The following is a 20,917-nucleotide window of genomic DNA, read 5'->3' on the forward strand; positions in this document are numbered from 1 at the left end:
GATGGCAGCAGTGAGAAGAGATCACGGGGGTCTTTGATGATCGTCCTTGAACTACAGCTACTTCCTTCATTATTCTTTTATTTTGCATGATTTATTCTGGTCAAGATGGCGCCTGTGTACAATGTTCCTTCGGTCGACATCTCCTGGATAGATCATGAAATCATTTATTTCACTTCCCCAAAGTCTTTTACGTTTTTTCCTTCGTCTGGAATGTGATTCTGGAACTGTTGGAGACTGTGATTTGCAGTTTGCATGTTTCAGCACACTGCAGTCTCTGAGGGGATTCCACGGAGGAGGCACAGGCAGTGCGTGGGAACCTTGTGGCAAGAAGGCTGCAAGCCGATGTTCGACTCCATTTCACTGATTAAAGATTGAAACATCGGCTACCTGTCATTTTATCACTGGTGAGATCACTCTGCTACGGAGAGGGAGACTGCCTTTTTATCACTGGTGAGATCACTCTGCTACAGAGAGGGAGACTGACTTTTTATCACTGGTGAGATCACTCTGCTACGGAGAGGGAGACTGACTTTTTATCACTGGTGAGATCGTCTGTTACGGAGAGGGGAAACTGCCTTTTTATCACTGGTGAGATCACTCTGCTACAGAGAGGGAGACTGCCTTTTTATCACTGGTGAGATCGTCTGTTACGGAGAGGGAGACTGCCTTTTTATCACTGGTGAGATCACTCTGATACGGAGAGGGAGACTGACTTTTTATCACTGGTGAGATCACTCTGCTACGGAGAGGGAGACTGCCTTTTTATCACTGGTGAGATCGTCTGTTACGGAGAGGGGAAACTGCCTTTTTATCACTGGTGAGATCACTCTGCTACAGAGAGGGAGACTGCCTTTTTATCACTGGTGAGATCGTCTGTTACGGAGAGGGAGACTGCCTTTTTATCACTGGTGAGATCACTCTGCTACAGAGAGGGAGACTGACTTTTTATCACTGGTGAGATCGTCTGATACGGAGAGGGAGACTGCCTTTTTATCACTGGTGAGATCACTCTGCTACGGAGAGGGAGACTGCCTTTTTATCACTGGTGAGATCACTCTGCTACAGAGAGGGAGACTGACTTTTTATCACTGGTGAGATCGTCTGTTACGGAGAGGGAGACTGCCTTTTTATCACTGGTGAGATCACTCTGCTACAGAGAGGGAGACTGACTTTTTATCACTGGTGAGATCACTCTGCTACGGAGAGGGAGACTGACTTTTTATCACTGGTGAGATCGTCTGTTACGGAGAGGGGAAACTGCCTTTTTATCACTGGTGAGATCACTCTGCTACAGAGAGGGGAGACTGCTTTTTATCACAGGTGAGATCACTCTGCTACAGAGAGGGAGACTGCCTTTTTATCACTGGTGAGATCGTCTGTTACGGAGAGGGAGACTGCCTTTTTATCACTGGTGAGATCACTCTGCTACGGAGAGGGAGACTGCCTTTTTATCACTGGTGAGATCACTCTGCTACAGAGAGGGAGACTGACTTTTTATCACTGGTGAGATCGTCTGATACGGAGAGGGAGACTGCCTTTTTATCACTGGTGAGATCACTCTGCTACAGAGAGGGAGACTGACTTTTTATCACTGGTGAGATCGTCTGTTACGGAGAGGGAGACTGCCTTTTTATCACTGGTGAGATCACTCTGCTACAGAGAGGGAGACTGCCTTTTTATCACTGGTGAGATCGTCTGTTACGGAGAGGGAGACTGCCTTTTTATCACTGGTGAGATCACTCTGCTACGGAGAGGGAGACTGACTTTTTATCACTGGTGAGATCACTCTGCTACGGAGAGGGAGACTGCCTTTTTATCACTGGTGAGATCGTCTGTTACGGAGAGGGGAAACTGCCTTTTTATCACTGGTGAGATCACTCTGCTACGGAGAGGGAGACTGACTTTTTATCACTGGTGAGATCGTCTGATACGGAGAGGGAGACTGCCTTTTTATCACTGGTGAGATCACTCTGCTACAGAGAGGGAGACTGCCTTTTTATCACTGGTGAGATCGTCTGATACGGAGAGGGAGACTGCCTTTTTATCACTGGTGAGATCACTCTGCTATTGGAGAGGGGAAGACTGCCATTTTATCACTGGTGAGATCACTCTGCTATTGGAGAGGGGAGACTGCCATTTTATCACTGGTGAGGGAGAGGGAGAATGTTACCCAGGTTTTCTACATTTGGATATGGACTTGGACTGTGGACTTTTATTCAGTCATAATGGTTTTTTTGTATTCTGTGTTTTTTGCCTGATCTTTCTTTTTTTGAGTAGGGGGAGGGGAATTTGAGAGTCAATGTTCCGTTTTTGTTTTTTTTGTGCGAAGAGGTGGGATTTGGGGTTGATAATCAAGCTGCCTTTCTTGGTTTCATGGCTTTCTGGAAACTTAGATTATAAATGAACCTTTGAAACTTTAATTTACAATAATTTTGTCTTTACACTGTACTGCTACTGTAAAATAACAAATCTCACGTTATTTAAAACTGTGCTAATAAAGCTGATTGTGATCATTTGTTCTTGAACCAATTGTCAAAACCCTAATCACTAAAGTTTTGCAATGCTATGGCCACTTTGATCACTACAACAGAATGGACTTGCTTTTTTTGTTCTAATTGTATTCTTGTAAAAACAATCTAATCTATGTTTTTCTTGTGAATGTTGTGTATTGGATTCCACGTTCCTGTGATGCTGCTGCAAGTTAATTTTTTATTGCACCTGCACCAGTTTGTATGAGAATAAACTCGAATTTGACTTGCTTTATCTTTGTGCAGAGTTTACGTGCTTCTTTAATATCCTGATTTATGTCTTGCCAATATTATAACCACTATGTAATGTCTGTGAATAAGTGAAGCCAATATTTTCTGCCCTGTTCTATTTCTTAGCTTGACCTAAATTAATTGATATCTCATTCCTGCAGCCCATGACCCTGATTTGGCAATGACTTTGATTTAGAGTCAGAGTCAGTATCCAGGGCTCTATACTCCTACCAGCCTCCCCTTCACTCTATTAAGAACGCACAGAGGTTGAGCTCTCACAATGTTACCTTTAAAAGTCTCCCACTTGCCTGCAAACAACCTCTGCAAGCTCCTGTCTCATATTATCAAAAGGCACCCCTCTGTGGAATGGGGGTTGGTCCATCAACTCCGATAAAACTACAGGGTTCCAGCCAGGACGTCATATTCCTGGCCGTGCAATGGCATTCTGGGCAGCGGGAGATACCAGATCATGCAAAGCACAGAATTTTGGGTGCTGCAGTCCCCACCTACAAAGAAGAAAGGCCGTGCTTTACGGGGCTCCTGGGGTACTGCTGTCAGTACATTCCCCCACCCGACCACGATGCTGAGCCCCTGCACGGGTCTCCCGGTAAAAGACCACCTTCCAATGGGATCCTGAGCTGCAGACAGCCTTTGAAACTGCCAAGCAGACGGTAGAGCAGGTCCTCCCCTAGGAACCTAGACAGAGTGGCGTTGGAACTGGAGGTTTCTGCTACCCCCAGGGTGGATCAGTGGAGCTGTGGCAGGTGGTGAAGGGGCATGACGTTCACCACAGCCCCCTCGAGAGGCAGCTGTTGGTCTGCTACTGGGCTCTCTTGGCCATGGAGCATCAGACCATCCCCTGAGTAAGTTGGGCTGCGATCGCACTTCCCTTTAATACAGTGGGTAAGGTTGCCCCTCTCTCTGAGGCCCAGTGATCTTCCATTGTGAACTAGAAGTGGTACATTGCAGACTGGGCAGAGAAGGGTCCCGAATGGGGTGAACTGCCTCCATGAGCAGACCATGGCTCTCCCTACATCGTCAATGAAGTTCCTGCCAACAACCCCTTGCCCATAGTGTGGTGACCCTCTGCCATCAGGGAGGGGAAGTAGCGTTGGTGTACGCAGTATGATGAGCACAAGTCCAGTCAGTCTGTGGAGCAGAGCGAGTGTGAGCAGGAGCTGTAGCTGGGGTGACTGTGGTGACCTCAAATGATGCCGTGAAGGGGAGCAGTCCCTGGACGCTAAACGATATGTACTGGATAGGCAGCTCCATGGCTCCCCATAGGATGGTATGGCTGCTGCTATCCAGGGCACATGGTACCGTATATACACTACTTCGATAGTCCAGACAGGCACCCTGCCCATGACGGTCTTTGCACTATGAGGCGTTTCACAGAGGCAGAAAGGTTCTGGATGATAGGCTTTTCCCTGTATGGGTCAGGCACTCCCAGAAACTGATACGCACGATCTTTGTGATGGAGACACTGGCCAGTGAGAGGGCTACAGAGGATGCACTGACCAGAGTGTCAGCCGAGGTAAGTATTTGTAACTGGCTGTAACTTGAAGGGTTTACTGAATGTTTAATGTCTCTCTTATCCTGTAAACAGTTAACCTACCTACCACTAGTCAGTGTCTTCTATCCTCGTTAACTGAACCAGCAAACCTGATTTCACACATCACCCTTGAACGGAAAATCCTCCAAGCCCAGTCAATCACAGGAAAAGACCTCCTGATCAATGAGCACATCTACATGGAGTGTGTTGCAGGAAAGTAGCATCGTCACCAAGGACCCCCACCATCCAGGCCAAGCTCTATTCTCACTGCTGCCATCAGGAAGGAGGTGCAGGAGCCTTGGTCACACACCACCAGGTTCAGGAACAGGTATTTCCTTTCAATCGTCAGCCTCCTGAACCAGCATGGATAACTTCACTCACCCCAACACTGAACTGATTCCACACCCTCTGGATTCACCTTCAAGGATTTTACAACTCATGTTCTCAATATTTATCAGTTATTTATTTTGTTTTTTTCTTTTTTGTATTAGCACAATTTGTTGCATTTTGCACATTGGTTGTTTGTCCATTTTTGTGTAGTTTTTCATTGTATTTACCATAAATACCCACAAAAATAATCTTGATAGTATATGGTGACATTTATATACTTTGATAACAAATTTACTTTGAACTTTATTATGGAGTAATACTATTGATACTTTATATTTTGATTATAAGTCAATGATTTTCTTAACTGATTTCTGCTTTTTATACCTTCTGCTAGAGGCAAATCCAGTGAAATATGCAACAGTGCATTCCTCCTGGTCCTCAGGTTTTCTCCCATATTCCAAAGATGTTCAAGATGCTAAGCTAATTGGCCACTATAAATGTGTGTGGATGAAGAGAAAAATCTGGCGGAGTTGATGGGAATGTGGGAGAAAGGGAATGGAGTGGGTGTTATGGATTTGATGTTCAATAGGGATTTGTAGCTCCAGTTTCTATGCCATATGACCAGTTACATCATTGCACAGAATTAACCTCTTTTAGTACATCATGATAAAAACAAAATGCTGGAAAGACTCAGCAGGTCAGATAGCATCTGTGGAGAAAGAAATAAATTGATGATCTTTCATTGGAAATCTGACTTTAATACTGTCTGTGGAAGTGGCTCAACTTGTCCACGGCATCAATTTTCTTGTACACTGCTTGTAGAATCGATTTTCCAATCCACATCACACAATTACAGTATTCCTCTTCACAGGACATCCTTCTTCACACTTGCATTGTCATTTGCAACATCCAAACTACATTGGCTGTGTTTTCCCTGCTTGGACATACGATCTCATATTTCACCATGTGCTTTTAACAGTAATAGTTCAAAGCTCTGGTGTTTAGCAGATCTGCATGTATGCTACTGAACAACGCAGCAGTAATTTGTCTAGGCTAGTCTAAAAGCTCCTTTGTCTTACAGAAGGATATGGTAATACCAACATTTTCCCCTCCAAATGGTTGGTGTTTGGTTCTACAAACAGTGTAAAGAAATTTGATCTGTGAATTTTTAAATTTCATCTTTTGGGATTTCAATTCAACAGCTAATTATCCTTGCTGCTGTCTTGAACTGCTTCTGTGAGCGTGCTGTCACTATGGTGTTTATAGTAAGATTTCCAGGAGTAATGGTGCCTTTGTGTCCATATGAAGGCTTAGAATGGAGCATGCAGGTATTAGTGTTACCATACTCTACTTGAAGGTGGAGTAGGGTGGGTGAATTATTGCAAGTAATTTGTAGATGGTACTCATGCATCCACTCTGCACTGGTGTCGGAGAACCTGAATTTTAGAAAAGTAAATGGCATGCAAATGAAGTGAGTTGCTTTGTCCTGGAGCACTGTTTCTGGCAAGTGGAGGGTTTTCCATCACACACCAGTAGCTGGTGGAACTGAGGTGAGTTGCATTGATCCCAGCAGCTTCTGTTTGCTCTGTGAGTTTTTCATCAGTGATGACCTGAGGGTGTTGAACTGGGGGAGACTCAATGATGGCAACACGATTGAATGTGGTGAGTAGATGGTCCGAGTCATCCCTGTTTGAGATGGTAAATGGTAATTTTATGACATGAATGAAATGTGGAACTTATCAGACCATGCCCGAATATTGTCTGCGTGTTGATTGTTAGCAAGGAGATGTTATTTCCGATTGATTCTGACAGTCATCTCCTGTTGAGGCAGTCAAGGATCTAGTTGCAGAGGGAGGTACAGACCCTTAGATTTTGGAGTTTGGTGATTAGTACGGAGAGTATGACGGTGTTGAATGCTGAGCTGTAATGTATAAACAGCAGCCTGACATAGGTATTGCTATTGTTCAGGTGGTTCAGTGCCCAATGGAGAACCAGTGAGATTGCACTCACTGTAGATGCATTGTGGTGACGAGTTAACATCTTTAACATCTGCCAGCTGATGCTGAGGATGTTCTACGAGTCTGTGGTGGCCAGTGCTATCATGTTTGCTGTTGTGTGCTGGGGCAGCAGGCTGAGGGTAGCAGACACCAACAGAATCAACAAACTCATTCGTAAGGCCAGTGATGTTGTGGGGGTGGAACTGGACTCTCTGACAGTGGTGTTTGAAAAGAGGATGCTGTCCAAGTTGCATGCCATCTTGGGCAATGACTCCCATCCACTCCATAATGTACTGGTCAGGCACAGGAGTACATTCAGCCAGAGACTCATTCCACCGAGATGTAACACTGAACGTCATAGGAAGTCATTCCTACCTGTGGCCATCAAACTTTACAATTCCTCCCTCGGAGTGTCAGACACCCTGAGCCAATAGGCTGGTCCTGGACTTATTTCCACTTGGCATGATTAACTTATTATTATTTAATTATTTATGGTTTTATATTGCTATACTTCTTCACTATTCTTGGTGCAGCTGTAATGAAACCCAATTTTCCTCGGGATCAATAAAGTATGTCTGTCTGTCTGTGACAGGCAAATTGAAATGGCATACATTGATACAGATGATAATCAGCAGTGGACTTAGCACTGATCCCTTTGGCGTACTGCTAGTCACAGAACTCAGAGAGATAACCATCTATTACTGCTCTCTGGCTTCTCCTGCCTAGCCAGTACAGTCGATCTTCACTAATCCGACTACCTGTAATCTGGCTCCTTCGATAATCTGGCACCCATTCCAAATTTTCCGCGCAACTGTAATTTCAGATTTCCCAGGCCACCATACCAATCTGCTGCGCATTGTTTTGGTTGCGCTAGATCTGTACACGTGTTGGCGCGCTCTTGTAAGCACAGACAGGCGATTCCTGCTTGTTTTCCTGCATTTATTAATATCATTTGTGTGAAGCGTGGCCGCCTGGCACCCGCCTGTCTCACCTGCCAGCAGCGGTGGAGCTGGTGCGCGCTGGGTATGTCCGCCTTCTCGCCCGCCTGCCGGTAGTCGCGCACTGCCCTCCAGTGTCACCCGGCCGGCGCTCCATTCTCTTCTGCCTAAGACCTCAGATCAGACGTGGTAACCCACTGAATTTAAGCATATTACTAAGCGGAGGAAAAGAAACTAACGAGGATTTCCTCAGTAACTGTGAGTGAAGAGGGAAGAGCCCAGCGCCGAATCCTCGGCTACCTGGCGGTCGTGTGAAACGTGGCATATAGAAGACCTCCTTTCTCCGACTTCTGCTTTTGCTCACCCAGATGTGCTGTCACCATCAACAGTTTTTGAAGAAACTGTTGTGCCAGCTTCAGCACCAGTTCCTGATGCTTCACTCATTTTTCAAGATGAAGATGTTGATGATCCTGACAACCCCACAATTTGCAAACATGTAACTTTGCCTGAAGGTTTATTAAACGTCTCACTTTAGAAGCGGAAGTGCTCAACTGTTCTGTACAAGTTAATTCCTGTACATTTACCTGTACCCTTTATTTTATCTGTGCCTGTACAGTATACTACTTTATTAAAATTTCACTTGCTACTCATTTACTATTTCTGTTTCATTATTATCTAGCGTACTGATTTACATGATATTTTAAAAGTATGATGAGGCGGTTAGCTATTTCTTAACGTGATCCTTCTGTAATTCGGCATTTTCACTAATTGGCAATCCTCAGGTCCCAATGGTGCCGGATTATAGAAGGCCAACCTGTATTGAATCTTTAATGCCAAGCAAATTAAACTTCTGGACCAGTCCCCCATGCGGGACTTTGTCAAAGGTCATAGTAAAGTCCATGTAAACAATATCCATCACCTTTCTTTCATGAACCTTCTTGGTAACCTCCTCGTAAAACTTTCAGATTTGTCACACATAACATTGCACGCACAAAGTCATGTTGACTATCCCTGATCAGGCCTTGTCTATACGAATGTTTATATATTCTATCCCTTAGAATACCTTCTAGTAATTTACACACATCTGACACCAGATAATTTCCTGTTTTTTCCTTAGAACCTTTCTTGAATACCAGAACAACATTAGATATCCTCCAGCCCTCCAGGACCTTACCCATGCACAAAGGTGTTTTTAAATATGTTTGTTAGGGCACCTTCAATTTATGCACGGGTCTTCCATGAGCCTGAGGGGCCAGCAGTTCAGGCCCCGGGGGTTTTATCCAGCTTCCAGTCCATGATGTACTACTGTCTTGCCTCACTATGCCATGTGATATGACATTTAATGTATGATAGAGAGGAGGCAATATTTGTTTATTGTGGTTATGGCCTGGAGCTTTCACCAGTGATGATGGGCGTGGATTGGTTTAGTGTCAGGATTCAAATCAGAATCAGGTTTATTGTCTTTGTCATACAGTATATGATGTGAAAGTTTTTGTTTCTTGGCAGCAGTACAGTGCAAAGATGCAACGTTTCTATAGCTTACAAAATAATTACTGCAGATTAAAGGAATAATGTGTTTCTTGGAGTGAGTGACTTGTGTTTGAGAGGGTGATGCATTAGTTAATGAAAGTATCAAAGAGTCACTAATGGTCATGCTGTACTGTTTACAGTCATAAAGCAATACAGCACAGATGCAGGCCATTCAGCCCAATGAGTCCATGCACACTATGCTGTCCACATACCTATCCAAATGCTTATTAAATCATGCTACAGTACCTGCTTCTTCTGGCATCTCATTCCATTTGGGCTAAGTCCTGGCAGGTCACTAGTCATATACATTGAAGGTATTAAGAAGTCAGGTGGAGGAAAGTAGAGGAACAAATATGCAGGGAGGTTGGCAAAGGGCTCCACTCTTTCTGGGGCTTCTAATCCCACTCAAAGAGTGAGGGATATCTGACCTTAAAAGCCACTGTCATTCTCTCCCATAGTGATTCATCACCTCTGTGGAAGTGGGTGGCACACTCAGGGTATTGTGAATCACATGGTGGGACAACAGCTCCAACCCCCCCCCCCCCCCCCCCAGGATAACATCTCCCTGTTGGATAAACTCACTACAGCACCCCCCACCCACTCCCCTCCTCAGCAACCACGTGGGCAGAGGCTCCCCTGGCTTTTACCCATACCTGCCTCCCAGTTCCGCCAGTTTCTTCGCAGGGAACTCTCTGACAGAGTTCGTCTCATATCCTCCTCCAGTCCCTCTTCCTCACACTGTTCCTCTCCCAGCTTGCTGCTCTTCTTCGCTCTGCTCCATGGAAGCTGGAGGGGCTACGGGCTGGTGGCTCCCTTGCCGGGTCTGGGATCACAGGGCCACCAGTCTGGCCTGTACTGGCCTGGCTGCATGGGTAGGGGGTGGGGGGTGCTCACAGAGAGGGAACACTAAGCCAAGAATCTCACTTCCCCTTCCTCACTATCTAACCAAATGTCCCCACCCCCATCCTTATATCGACGCTGTCTCCACGCAATTCGGACCTTAACTAGGTCAGGTCGCCATTTAGCTCTACTGCTGCCAACAGGCCACCTCTGTACTCCTGTCCTCTAATTCTTTCACCCGATCTGCACTAACTGGGCAGCTTCCCTCATCCATGCTAATATATAATGTCTCCAGCTATCTACCTCTTTCTCCTTCTGTGAGATTGTCCTGTACTGCTGCCAGCAGCTAGAAAAGATGACTCTGGCTCCCCTTATTCTTGGGGAATCCTATCTCATTAAGTATAGACACAATGTGGTGTCCCATTTTCACTTCACAGGAGTCTAGCTTGTCTGACCTGTCAGTCTACTGGTGTACCATTGTCCACCAGTAGGTTGGCAAGACTCCCAAATCCTACACTGTTATCAGTCCACCCCAGGGCTCAGCACTCCCCACAATGGGGGCGGGCAGATGTTCTCTCCTATCTGGGAGTGAAACCTTGTCATGTATGTCACTTGGTTTGACTTTTGTAGGAAGTGATGGTGTTTGAGCTCTGCCACAGCTGTTCAGCATCCTTCTGTGATTCCAGTTCGGTACAGAATTGCCACTTGGCATGTGAGATGGCTTTCCCCGAGTCCCATCTGGACTTTTCACACTTTCCTTGGTTGTCAGACTTGAACGCCACCAATCTAGGGATCAGCAGGTTTGGGGAAGAAATGTGATCTAAATGACTTTGGCAGTGGAATGATCATTGGTGCCAGATGGGGAGGTTTGAGTTTTTCAGAATCTGCTAACCTCCTTGGAATTCCACAGTCTCTAGAATTTACATGGAATGGTACAATAAATGAAAAACACCCAGGGAACAGCAGTTCTGTGGGCAAAAATGTTAATGGGAGAAGTCAGGAGAATGGCCAGAGTGGTTTAAGCTGACAAGAAGGTGACAATAACTCACATAACCACACATTACAACAGTGGTGTGCAAAAGAGCATCTTGGATCACACAATACGTCAAACCTTTAAGTGGAATGGCTAGCAACAGAAGGCAGGAGATAACTAATAAAGTGTAAGGTGGAATTAACAAACAACTGTCAAACAAGTATCATTCTTACTTTCTCTCCTTCGTACTCCTTTTCTGGAAATTCTGGCACATACTTCTGCACCGGAGCATCAAAGTCCAGCTTTCCATTTTCCCACAGCTTGGCGATGGCAGTCATGGTAAGGGGTTTGCTGATGCTGGCAATTCGCATCACCGTATCTGGCTTACATGGCACTCTGTTTTCCACATCTGCATAGCCCAGTCCTTGAAGCAAGCCAGAACGGTAAGTGAAACCTTTGCTCAGAAATGCAAGAAATCAAAGACTTTGGCAACATCAAAGCTTAACTGACAACATACAGGCAATCCCAATTATGGGGGGCGGGGGGGGGAACTGTATCGTGATTTCCCATAACATGAAGCATGCTTCAAGAAATGCAAGTTGAAGAATTGAAATTCATGTTGATTTATTTACTTAATTTTCACACAGTTGCTGTGAGAGTAAACTTTCTTCTGTCTCAAATTTTTGGGAAGTGATTTGTGAAATCTGTAAGGGTAAACCCGAACAGCTGTATCACAGGGGCTACCTGTACTTGATACATAACTGCAGACAAAGAGTGCCTCCGGCAAGAATGAGCTTAACCACCTCCCCTTGACATTTAGCAATATTAAATTGCCAAAATGTAAATTACGCAAATTTGGAAAGTAACATAAGGTTAACAGGAACTGGCCACATAAATATTTAGCTTTAATAGCAGATTACTTTACAATGCCTGATTTGTCTTCCAATTCCCCAAACATTTTCATGGCTGCAAAGCATATCAAGAGTTCTTTTTAACAAAAATAGAAGATGATGGAAAAAACTTAGCAGGTTACACAACATAATGTGGAAAAGTTGTCATTTCAGATCAGAGTGGAAACCTGGACTGGGAAAGAAAGCAACTTATTCTGACCAGCAGAGGCGAGAACTGCCATGGATGGAACATGGATTGTATGGTTTACACAGTGAAATAAGGGGCCACCGAGCAGACAGCTGCTCAGCCTGTGTAACAGGTTGATCTCTGAAAAGGAAGAGATTCTAAAGGTGGTCTACTCTCCCATCTGCACCTGTCCTTTCACCTCTTTAAAACCACCCAGAGTTGGTCTTTCCAGGTGAAGCAGCAATTCATTTGCTCTTCTTCAAATCTGGTGTACCGCATTCCATGTTCAAAATGTGACCTCCTCTACACTGGAGAACCAAGTTCAGACTGGATGACTGCTTTGGAGAGTGCCTGTGCTTGGTGTGCAGGAGCGACCCTGAGTTTCTAATTGGCACCTCACTACCACTCTGACCCTTCGTTTTGTAGCCTCCTGCAATATTATAGTGAGGCCCAACATTAGCTCACGAAGTAACATTTGATTTCTTGCCCAGGTACACTGGAGAACTTGTTTGTTTGTATCTTTGGGTCTGCTGATCATGTTGCAGTTAGCCAGAGATATGGCATCAACCAGACTTCAAAACATTACACAGGCAAAGGAGCTGAGATATCCATTCATGACTGTTCATAACAATGCACACATTTCCCCAGTTCCTTTTCCTTCTCTGCTGCTTGGACTAGCACGTTTTCTCTTTTCTCACTTCTTTAGTTCTAACAAAGTTTCTTCAGGCCAAAGTGTCAACTGCTTCTACTTCCACACATACTGCCAGACCAGCTGAGATGTTCCATTCTGTTTGAACATAGAACCAATATGGGATCTAGCTCTTTAGCCCATGATGTTGCGCTGAACTAAATCAACTAGCAATTAAATGTCTAACTAAAATAAACCCTTTGTCTAGACAATGTCTATATCCCTACATTTCCTGCACATCCTTGTGCTTATCCAAGAGCCTTTTAAATGCCTCTATCTTATTTGTCTCCACCATTACCCCTGGCAGCACATTCCAAACAACTGATCGCTCTTTGCGTCAAGACTTCCTCCACACATCTCCTTCAAACTTTCTCCTTCTCAAATGCATGACTTTTGGTATCAGACATCTCAAACCTGGGAAAAATTACCAGTTGTAAACTCTTTTCATGACTCCACAGTATTATAAACCTCTGTATTAATAACCCAAGTTTGTTCAACCTTTCCTTATAGCACATGCACTCTAAACCAGGCAGTGTCCTAGTAAACCTCTTCTACAGTTCACTGACATTTCTATACAAGTCATTCTCATACTCCCAGTGGGCACTTTATTAGGTGTCTCCTGTACCTAATAACATGTTTGTGGTCTTCTCTGCTGTAGCCCATCTACTTCAAGGTTTAGTGTGTTTGTGTTTCTCTTCTGCACACCACTGTTGTAATGTATGGTTATTTGAGTTATGGTCATCTTCCTGTCAGCTTGAATCAGTCTGCTCATTTTCCTCTGACCTCTCTCAGTAACAAGGTTTTCTCACCCACAGAACTGTCCTTCTGGATGACTCTTGTTTTTCACACATTCTCTGTAAACACTGTTTGTGAAAATCCCAGGAGATCAGTAGTTTCTGAGATACTCAAATCACCCTGTCTGGCACCAACAATCACTCCATGGTCAAAGTCACTTGTATCACAATTCTTCTCCATTCTGATGCTTGGTCTGAACAATGCTCTTGACCATCTTAGCAAGCTTTTATGTATTGAGTTGTTGCCACATGATTGGCTGATTTAATATTTTCATTAATGAGCAGGTGTAGAAATGTACCTGATAATGTGGTCACTGAGTGCATAATCATAAGCAACAGAGGCACCAGCACTGATCTCTGCAGAACACCACTGCTCACAGACCTCCAAACCAGAATAACACCCCTCCACGGTACATTCAAGAGAATGCAATCTACCAGAACTCTGTGGATCTTCTAAATCAGACTACCATGTGAAATCTTGTAGAATCTTTACTAAGATCTGCATCCACTGTCCTACTCTCATCAATATAAGAATGATGTAGAGGCTTAAGATTGACCAGGATGCTGCCTGGATTAGAGAGCATGACTTATGAGGATCGGCTAAGCAAGATAAGGCCTTTCTCATAGGAGTGAGAGGCAACTTGATAGAGGTAGTATAAGATGTTAAGAGCATCGATTGTGTGGATGGCCAGAGACTATTACCCACAGTGGAAACAGCTAATACTAGCGGACATAATTTTAAAGTGATTAAAGTATAGGGAGGGATGTCAGAGTTAATTTGGGGTTTTTTTTTTACACACAGAGACTGGTGGACTTCTTCTTGCTTTGCACAATTTCAGGTCATGTTTCACGAAAAACACACCTCACTCATCACCAAATGATGTGCAACTCATTATAAATTAGAATGCAATACACACCTTCAGACCAAACTTCCTTTCCATCCATAGCAACTCCAACTACTATCCCAGGGGCTCCCACTTCATCCTAAAGAGGAAAAAATATTTAATGTTTTTTTAATTCAAGAAACACCAAAAGGTTCATAATTTAAACATTAAACAGCAAAACCTACGTCACTCAGAGAATCATACAGTTGTATAGTACTGTATACTAGAAACAGGCATTTGGCCCACTATTAAGTCTTTTGTTTCCAATTCCATTTTCCAGAAAGATGGCAGTGCGCTCGGACACAGCGGCCTCTCTCGGGGCAACCAAATGTGCTTCTGGCTTTTTTAAATGTCTTTTTTATTATCATAACATACTGCTGGACATTAAGAACTTCAAGTACTGCAGGTCTATCTCATCAGCAAGTTGATCGATAGTGGAGGTACTAGAGGAGCTGGGCTTGGTGCAGACCATGTTGCTGTCTCCTATGGAGAGGAATTGTAGTCAGTATGTGAAGATGGTGTGTAGTCCAACTGCAAGTGATTGTTTTGGATGTTTTTCCTGTGATCACAAGACCCTGTTGGATATTGGTAATGTAAAATACTTCAAGTCCGGTTCATGGTTTGTTGGTGAGACCGATGGCAGGAGAGCTCGGTTGTAGCGAGGTCTAGGCCTCATGTCGTGGGCTTGCCTGTTGCCACAGTCCAGGAGGGGAGACACTGTTGGGGTGGAATGGCATCCATGCTGGGTTGGAGACTGGTTCTTCCCACCAGTGCTGCCCTGCAGTGTTTCTCTTGACGGGAGACAAGCTGGTCTGCATTTGTGCGCTTGTCTGCTGACTTCTGAGAACTGCTTATTCTTGTTGACAACACACATGCCCCATTTATAGGACAGGTGACTCGGGGACTTGGGCTATATATATTTTGGTATGTTTACTGTTATATTATATGTGCCGTGTATGACTGTCAGTACTGTGTTTCGCACCTTAGCCCCAGAGGAATGCCGTTTTATTTGGCTGTATTCACTTATGTATGGTTGAATGATAGCTACATGACCTAAAACATGCAATAGAACAGTGTAAAATTTACATTCCCCTTAAACCTATGCCTTCCAATATTAGACACACCTACCATGGAAAACAGACTCTGAATATCTTCCAAATCTATGCCTCTTATAGGGTTCTTAATCAATGAATATGAAAGATCAATTTTCTTTTCAGCAACATAATGAAACAATTCTGATGTAAAGTTCAGCCCGAGAGAAATCTTTAAATCATATTTAAAGCAAGGGTCAACAAAGGCTTCATGGGATAAGCCACCAGTTGATGTTATTAGACACAAGAGAATCTGCAGATGCTGAAAACATTGATGAACACACACAAATTCAGCAGGTCAGGCAGCATCTATGGAGAGAAATAAGGCCAAGACCCTTCATCAGAACTGGAAAGGAAGGGGACAGTGGACAGAATTATTGTCGCTGGTGATTTTAACCACGCGAACCTTTAAGTCAATGCTCCCCAAATTCTATCAGTATGTGGACTTTGCAACGAGGGGGGAGAACGCATTGGACCTTGCTTATACAAACATCCCCGATGTGTACCGGACAGAGCCCCCGCCTCCACCTCGGTTACTCAGACCACATCTCTGTTATGCTAATCCCAGCATACAGACCGCTCGTCAGGTGCTCCAGACCAGTCCAGAAGCAGGTGAAAACCTGGTCAGCAGGAGCCATCTCTGCTCTTCAAAACTGCTTTGAGCACACTGACTGGCACATGTTCAGGGAGGCTGCAACCGATGGCGACTCTACCAACTTAGAGGTGTACACAGCATCAGTGACCAGCTACATCAGCAAGTGCATTGATGATGTTACTCTGTCCAAGACCATCACTTACACGCTAACCAGAAGCCATGGATGACCGCAGAGGTGCGTGCGCTGCTGAGGTCCTGCAACTCCGCCTTCAGAGCAGACAACAAGGCAGCTTTAACAACAGCAAGGGCCAAACTGTCCCAAGCCACTGCTGTTCACTCTGCTGACCCACAACTGTGCTGCAACACACAGCTCAAACCACATCATCAAGTTCACCGATGATACGACCGTGGTGGGTCTCATCAGCAAGAACGATGAGTCAGCTTACAGAGAGGAGGTGCAGCAGCTAACGGACTGGTGCAGAGCCAACAACCTGTCTCTGAATGTGAACAAAAGAGATGGTTGTTGACTTCAGGAGGGCACGGAGCGACCACTCCCCGCTGAACATCAATGGTTCCTCGGTAGAGATCGTTAAGAGCACCAAGTTTCTTGGTGTTCACCTGGTGGAGAATCTCACCTGGTCCCTCAACACCAGCTCCATAGCAAAGAAAGTCCAGCAGCGTCTCTACTTTCTGCAAAGGCTAAGGAAAGTCCATCTCCCACCCCCCATCCTCATCACATTCTACAGGGGTTGTATTGAGAGCATCCTGAGCAGCTGCATCACTGTCTGGTTCAGAAATTGCACCATCTCGGATCGCAAGACCCTGCAGATCAGTGAGATCATCATTGGGGTCTCTCTTCCCGCCATTACGGACATTTACACTACACGCTGCATCCGCAAACAGCATTATGAAGGACCTCACGCACCCCTCATACAATCTCTTCTCCCTCTTGCTGTCTGGGAAAAGGCACTGAAGCATTCAGGCTCTCACAACCAGACTATGTAACAGTTTCTTCCCCCAAGCTATCAGACTCCTCAATACCCAGAGCCTAGACTGACACCTTACTGCCCTATTGTCCTGTTCATTATTTATTGTAATACCTGCACTGTTTTGTGCACTTTATGAAGTCCTGGGTAGGTCTGTAGTCTACTGTAGTTATTGTGTGTTTTTTTTTACGTAGTTCAGTCTAGTTTTTGTACTGTGTCATGTAACACCATTGTCCCAAAAAATGTTGTCTCATTTTCACTATGTACTGTACTAGCAGTTATGGTCAAAATGACAATAAAAGTGACTTGACTAGACTTGAAAAAGGTGAGGGAAGGTGGAGAAGCACCAACAGGCAGATGATAGGTATGCCCAGGTGAGGAAGAAGTTAGGTGGGTGGGGTATGATGTGAGAAGCTAAGAGGTGATAGGCAGAAGAGGTAAAGGGTTAAGGAAGAATCTGATAGAACAGTAGAGCATGGGAATAAAGAGAAGGTGGTAGGGAACCTGAAGGAAGTGATGGGAAGGTTATGATCATGGAGGTAGCAAAGAGAAGGGGTGAGAGGATCACCGGAATAAGGGAAGGGGTGGAACAGAGGGGAATGGCTACCGAAGTTGGAAAAGTTGATGTTCATGCCATCAGGTTGGCGACTACCAAGAAGGAATATGAGGTGTTACTCCTCCAATCCGCATTTGGCCTCATTGTGGCTGTAAAAAAGGGCCATAGATAGACATGTTGGTGTGGGAATGGGAAGGAGATTTGAAATGAATGGCCACTGGGAGATTCTGGTTGTTGCAGCAGAGGGAGCGAAGGTTTCACCAACATACAGGAGACCATACCAGGAGCATTAGATGCAATAAATAATCCTCAGAGACTTACAGGTGAAGAGGCAGGATTGTTTAGGGCCCTGAATGGCAGTGAGAGAGGAGGTATGGGGCAGGTGTAGTAAGCACAGTTACAGAGATGAATGTCACAAAGGAGATTGGTGGGAAGGGACAGTGGATAAGGGAGTCAGGGACAGACTGATTCCTGTGTGTGGGAGTGAATGATGGGCTTGGTGGTGGGATCATGTTGGAGATGACGGAAGTTGTGGTGAATGAGGCACTGGATGCAGAAGCTCATGGTGTTCTAGGTGAAAACAAGGGGAATCTTATCCCTATTTTGTCAAGCAGGGGATGGGGTGAGGACAGATATTTAGGAAATACGGGTGAGGGTGTCGATAGTGGTGGAAGGAAAACCTTATTTTCTGAAGAAAAGATGGATATTCTAAGCACAAAAACTTTTAAGATCAGGCAGCATCTATGGAAGAAAATAAACTGTCAATGTTTCTAGCAGAGTCCATTCATCAGGACTGATGAAGGGCCTCAGCCCAAAATGTCGACTATTCCCCTCTATAAATGCTAGTTGACTGGCTAAGTTCCTCCAGCAAGTTTGTGTGTTACTGTCAGATATTCCAGAATGGAAAGCCTTGTCCTGAAAACAGAAATGACGGAGGCAAGGGAACTCAGTGAAGGAAGTAGGGTTATTACAAACAACAGGGTGGGAAGAGGTATTGTCAATATAATTGTTGGAATCAGTGGGTTTATAAAAGATGGCAGAGATCCAGAAACAGGAGAGAGGTGTCAGAGATGGGCCAAATAAATTTTAGGGCTGGAAGGAAGTTGGAGGAAAAGTTGACAAAATTGACAAGCTCAGCAATGATCTGGAAGCAGCCGTCAACGTCAATGTATAGTACAGTGCAAAAGTCTTAAGCACCCTAAAATTTTTATATAAATTTTGTTTCAGATGTTTTTGTCTTCTGCATTTATGTCAGTAGAAATGAGCAAATTTTAGATTTTCAAACGTTCATTTTTCAAAAAATTTAATGTTGCAGAGAAACTTTTGTAACATATTTAAGATAGATAGATAGATACTTTATTCATCCCCATGGGGAAATTCAACATTTTTCCAATGTCCCATACACTTATTGTATCAAAAACTAATTACATACAATACTTAACACAGTATAAATATGATATGCATCTAAAATCACCCTCTCAAAAAAAGCATTAATAAATAGCTTTTAAAAAGTTCTTAAATAGTTCACTAAAATACATTGAATGGTAACTTAAGCTCAGTCATAACCCTGGCACTTTAACATATCTTTCCCCTTGCGGTTGAATTGAAAAGCCGAATGGCATTGGGGAGTAATGATCTCTTCATCCTGTCTGAGGAGCATTGCATCGATAGCAACCTGCCGCTGAAGCTGCTTCTCTGTCTCTGGATGGTGCTATGCAGTGGATGTTCAGGGTTTTCCATGATTGACCGTAGCCTACTCAGCGCCCTTCGCTCTGCTACCGATGTCATACTCTCCAGTTCCCGCCTTCCTTACCAGCTTATTAAGACGTGAGGCGTCCCTCTTCTTAATGCTGCCTCCCCAACACGCCACCACAAAGAAGAGGGCGCTCTCCACAACTGACCTATAGAACATCTTCAGCATCTCACTACAAACATTGAATGACGCCAACCTTTAATTTAATTTAATGTTACAAAGAAAGTATTAAGTTTGACCACTTTTCAAATAAAAACTTGATTATAGGTATATAGCCCAGTGCATGATTAAACAAAGATAACAAACAGATGCTAATGATCAACTTAAACAGAAATGGGTGTAAAAGGAATCAGACTGGGTGAAGGATAACCAAACTAAACGGAGAGGGTGTGGCAGATGAGACAGTTTAACCTTAAAATCAGCAATTCTTCCAGCATGGCAAGTGTGAGCATTGCAACAAGACTCAAGGTGGTCATCCTGCATTAGCAAAGTCTCTTCCGAGCAAAAATTTCGCAGCAGACAAGAGTTTCAAGATGTGCTGTCCAAGTTCTTCTGAAGAGGCACAAGGAAATGGGCAAGGTTGAGGACCAGAGACCTGGTGGTCAGCCACAGAAACTGAGTGCAGCAGATGAAAGATACGTACATCGAACTAATGTCCCTCCTAAATTGGAAGCAATCCAACACTATTAGCTCTGAACTTGCAGAAACTACTGGAACACAAGTATACTCCTCTACAGTTAGGCAAAGTCTTGTCAGAAGTGGTCTTCATGGAGTTGCTGCCAAACAACTGTTCCTCTTATGCGGAAACAAAGCCAAGAGACTCACCTAAGTAATGGAGTGCTGAAGAATAGCAGCAGGTGCTCTGGTCAGCAGCTTGTCCATAGAAATGGACAGCACTACGTGGATGAGTATCTACAGCCAACAATGATGCATGGCTGAGATTCCCTGCACGTTTGGAGTTGCATTTCAGTTGGTGGTCTGGTCAGAGTTAATGGAATCCTCAATGCTCATCCATCATACAATACCATAAGGAAGGTGTCTGATCAATCTAACTTATTCTGCGGCAAGACAATGACTCCAAACACATGAAGAACTATCTTCAGCAAAAATAACAATGAGTTTTGCAACAGATGGCAAGAGCCCTGATCTCAACATCATCAAGGCCAGCTAGGATTACCTGAAGAGACAGGGGCATGCGAAACAGCCAAGGTCTGCAGAACTGTGGCAAGTTTTCCAAGATGCTTGGAACAGCCTACCAGCTGATTGTTTTATAAAAACTACACAACAGTGTACCTGAGAGAATTGATGTAGCTTTAAAAGCAAAGGGTGATCACACCAAATATTGACTTGATTTAGATTTGTACTGTTTACTGCTCCTTATAGTAAATTTTTTGATATTTTGAGACTTTTCATTTCATTATTTTTGAAAGAATCTTCGCTTTACAAAATTTATTTACATGTGCCTAAGACTTTTCCACAGTACTGTAGCAGAGAAAAAGTTGGAGAGCATTACCAGCATATTCTAGTGATGTGGACTGTTCCTTGTAGATAACAAAAACACAGGCTCTCATCCT

At 44.2% G+C, this 20,917-nt stretch overlaps 1 protein-coding gene across 1 annotated transcript in view; it reads right to left on the reverse strand.

Annotated features, from left to right (window-relative positions):
* lactb (lactamase, beta) overlaps nt 1-20,917 on the reverse strand; it is a 49,719-nt gene that overhangs the window by 12,399 nt on the left and 16,403 nt on the right. Inside the window, exons 2-3 of the mRNA XM_073024813.1 lie at nt 14,396-14,462; nt 11,153-11,343 (exon numbers count right to left, since the gene is read on the reverse strand). Coding sequence (XP_072880914.1) covers nt 11,153-11,343; nt 14,396-14,462 — 258 coding nt within the window. The remainder of the gene's footprint in view (nt 1-11,152; nt 11,344-14,395; nt 14,463-20,917) is intronic.

The sequence above is a fragment of the Hemitrygon akajei genome, chromosome 21, assembly GCF_048418815.1.
Source record: "Hemitrygon akajei chromosome 21, sHemAka1.3, whole genome shotgun sequence".
Lineage (NCBI taxonomy): Eukaryota > Metazoa > Chordata > Chondrichthyes > Myliobatiformes > Dasyatidae > Hemitrygon > Hemitrygon akajei.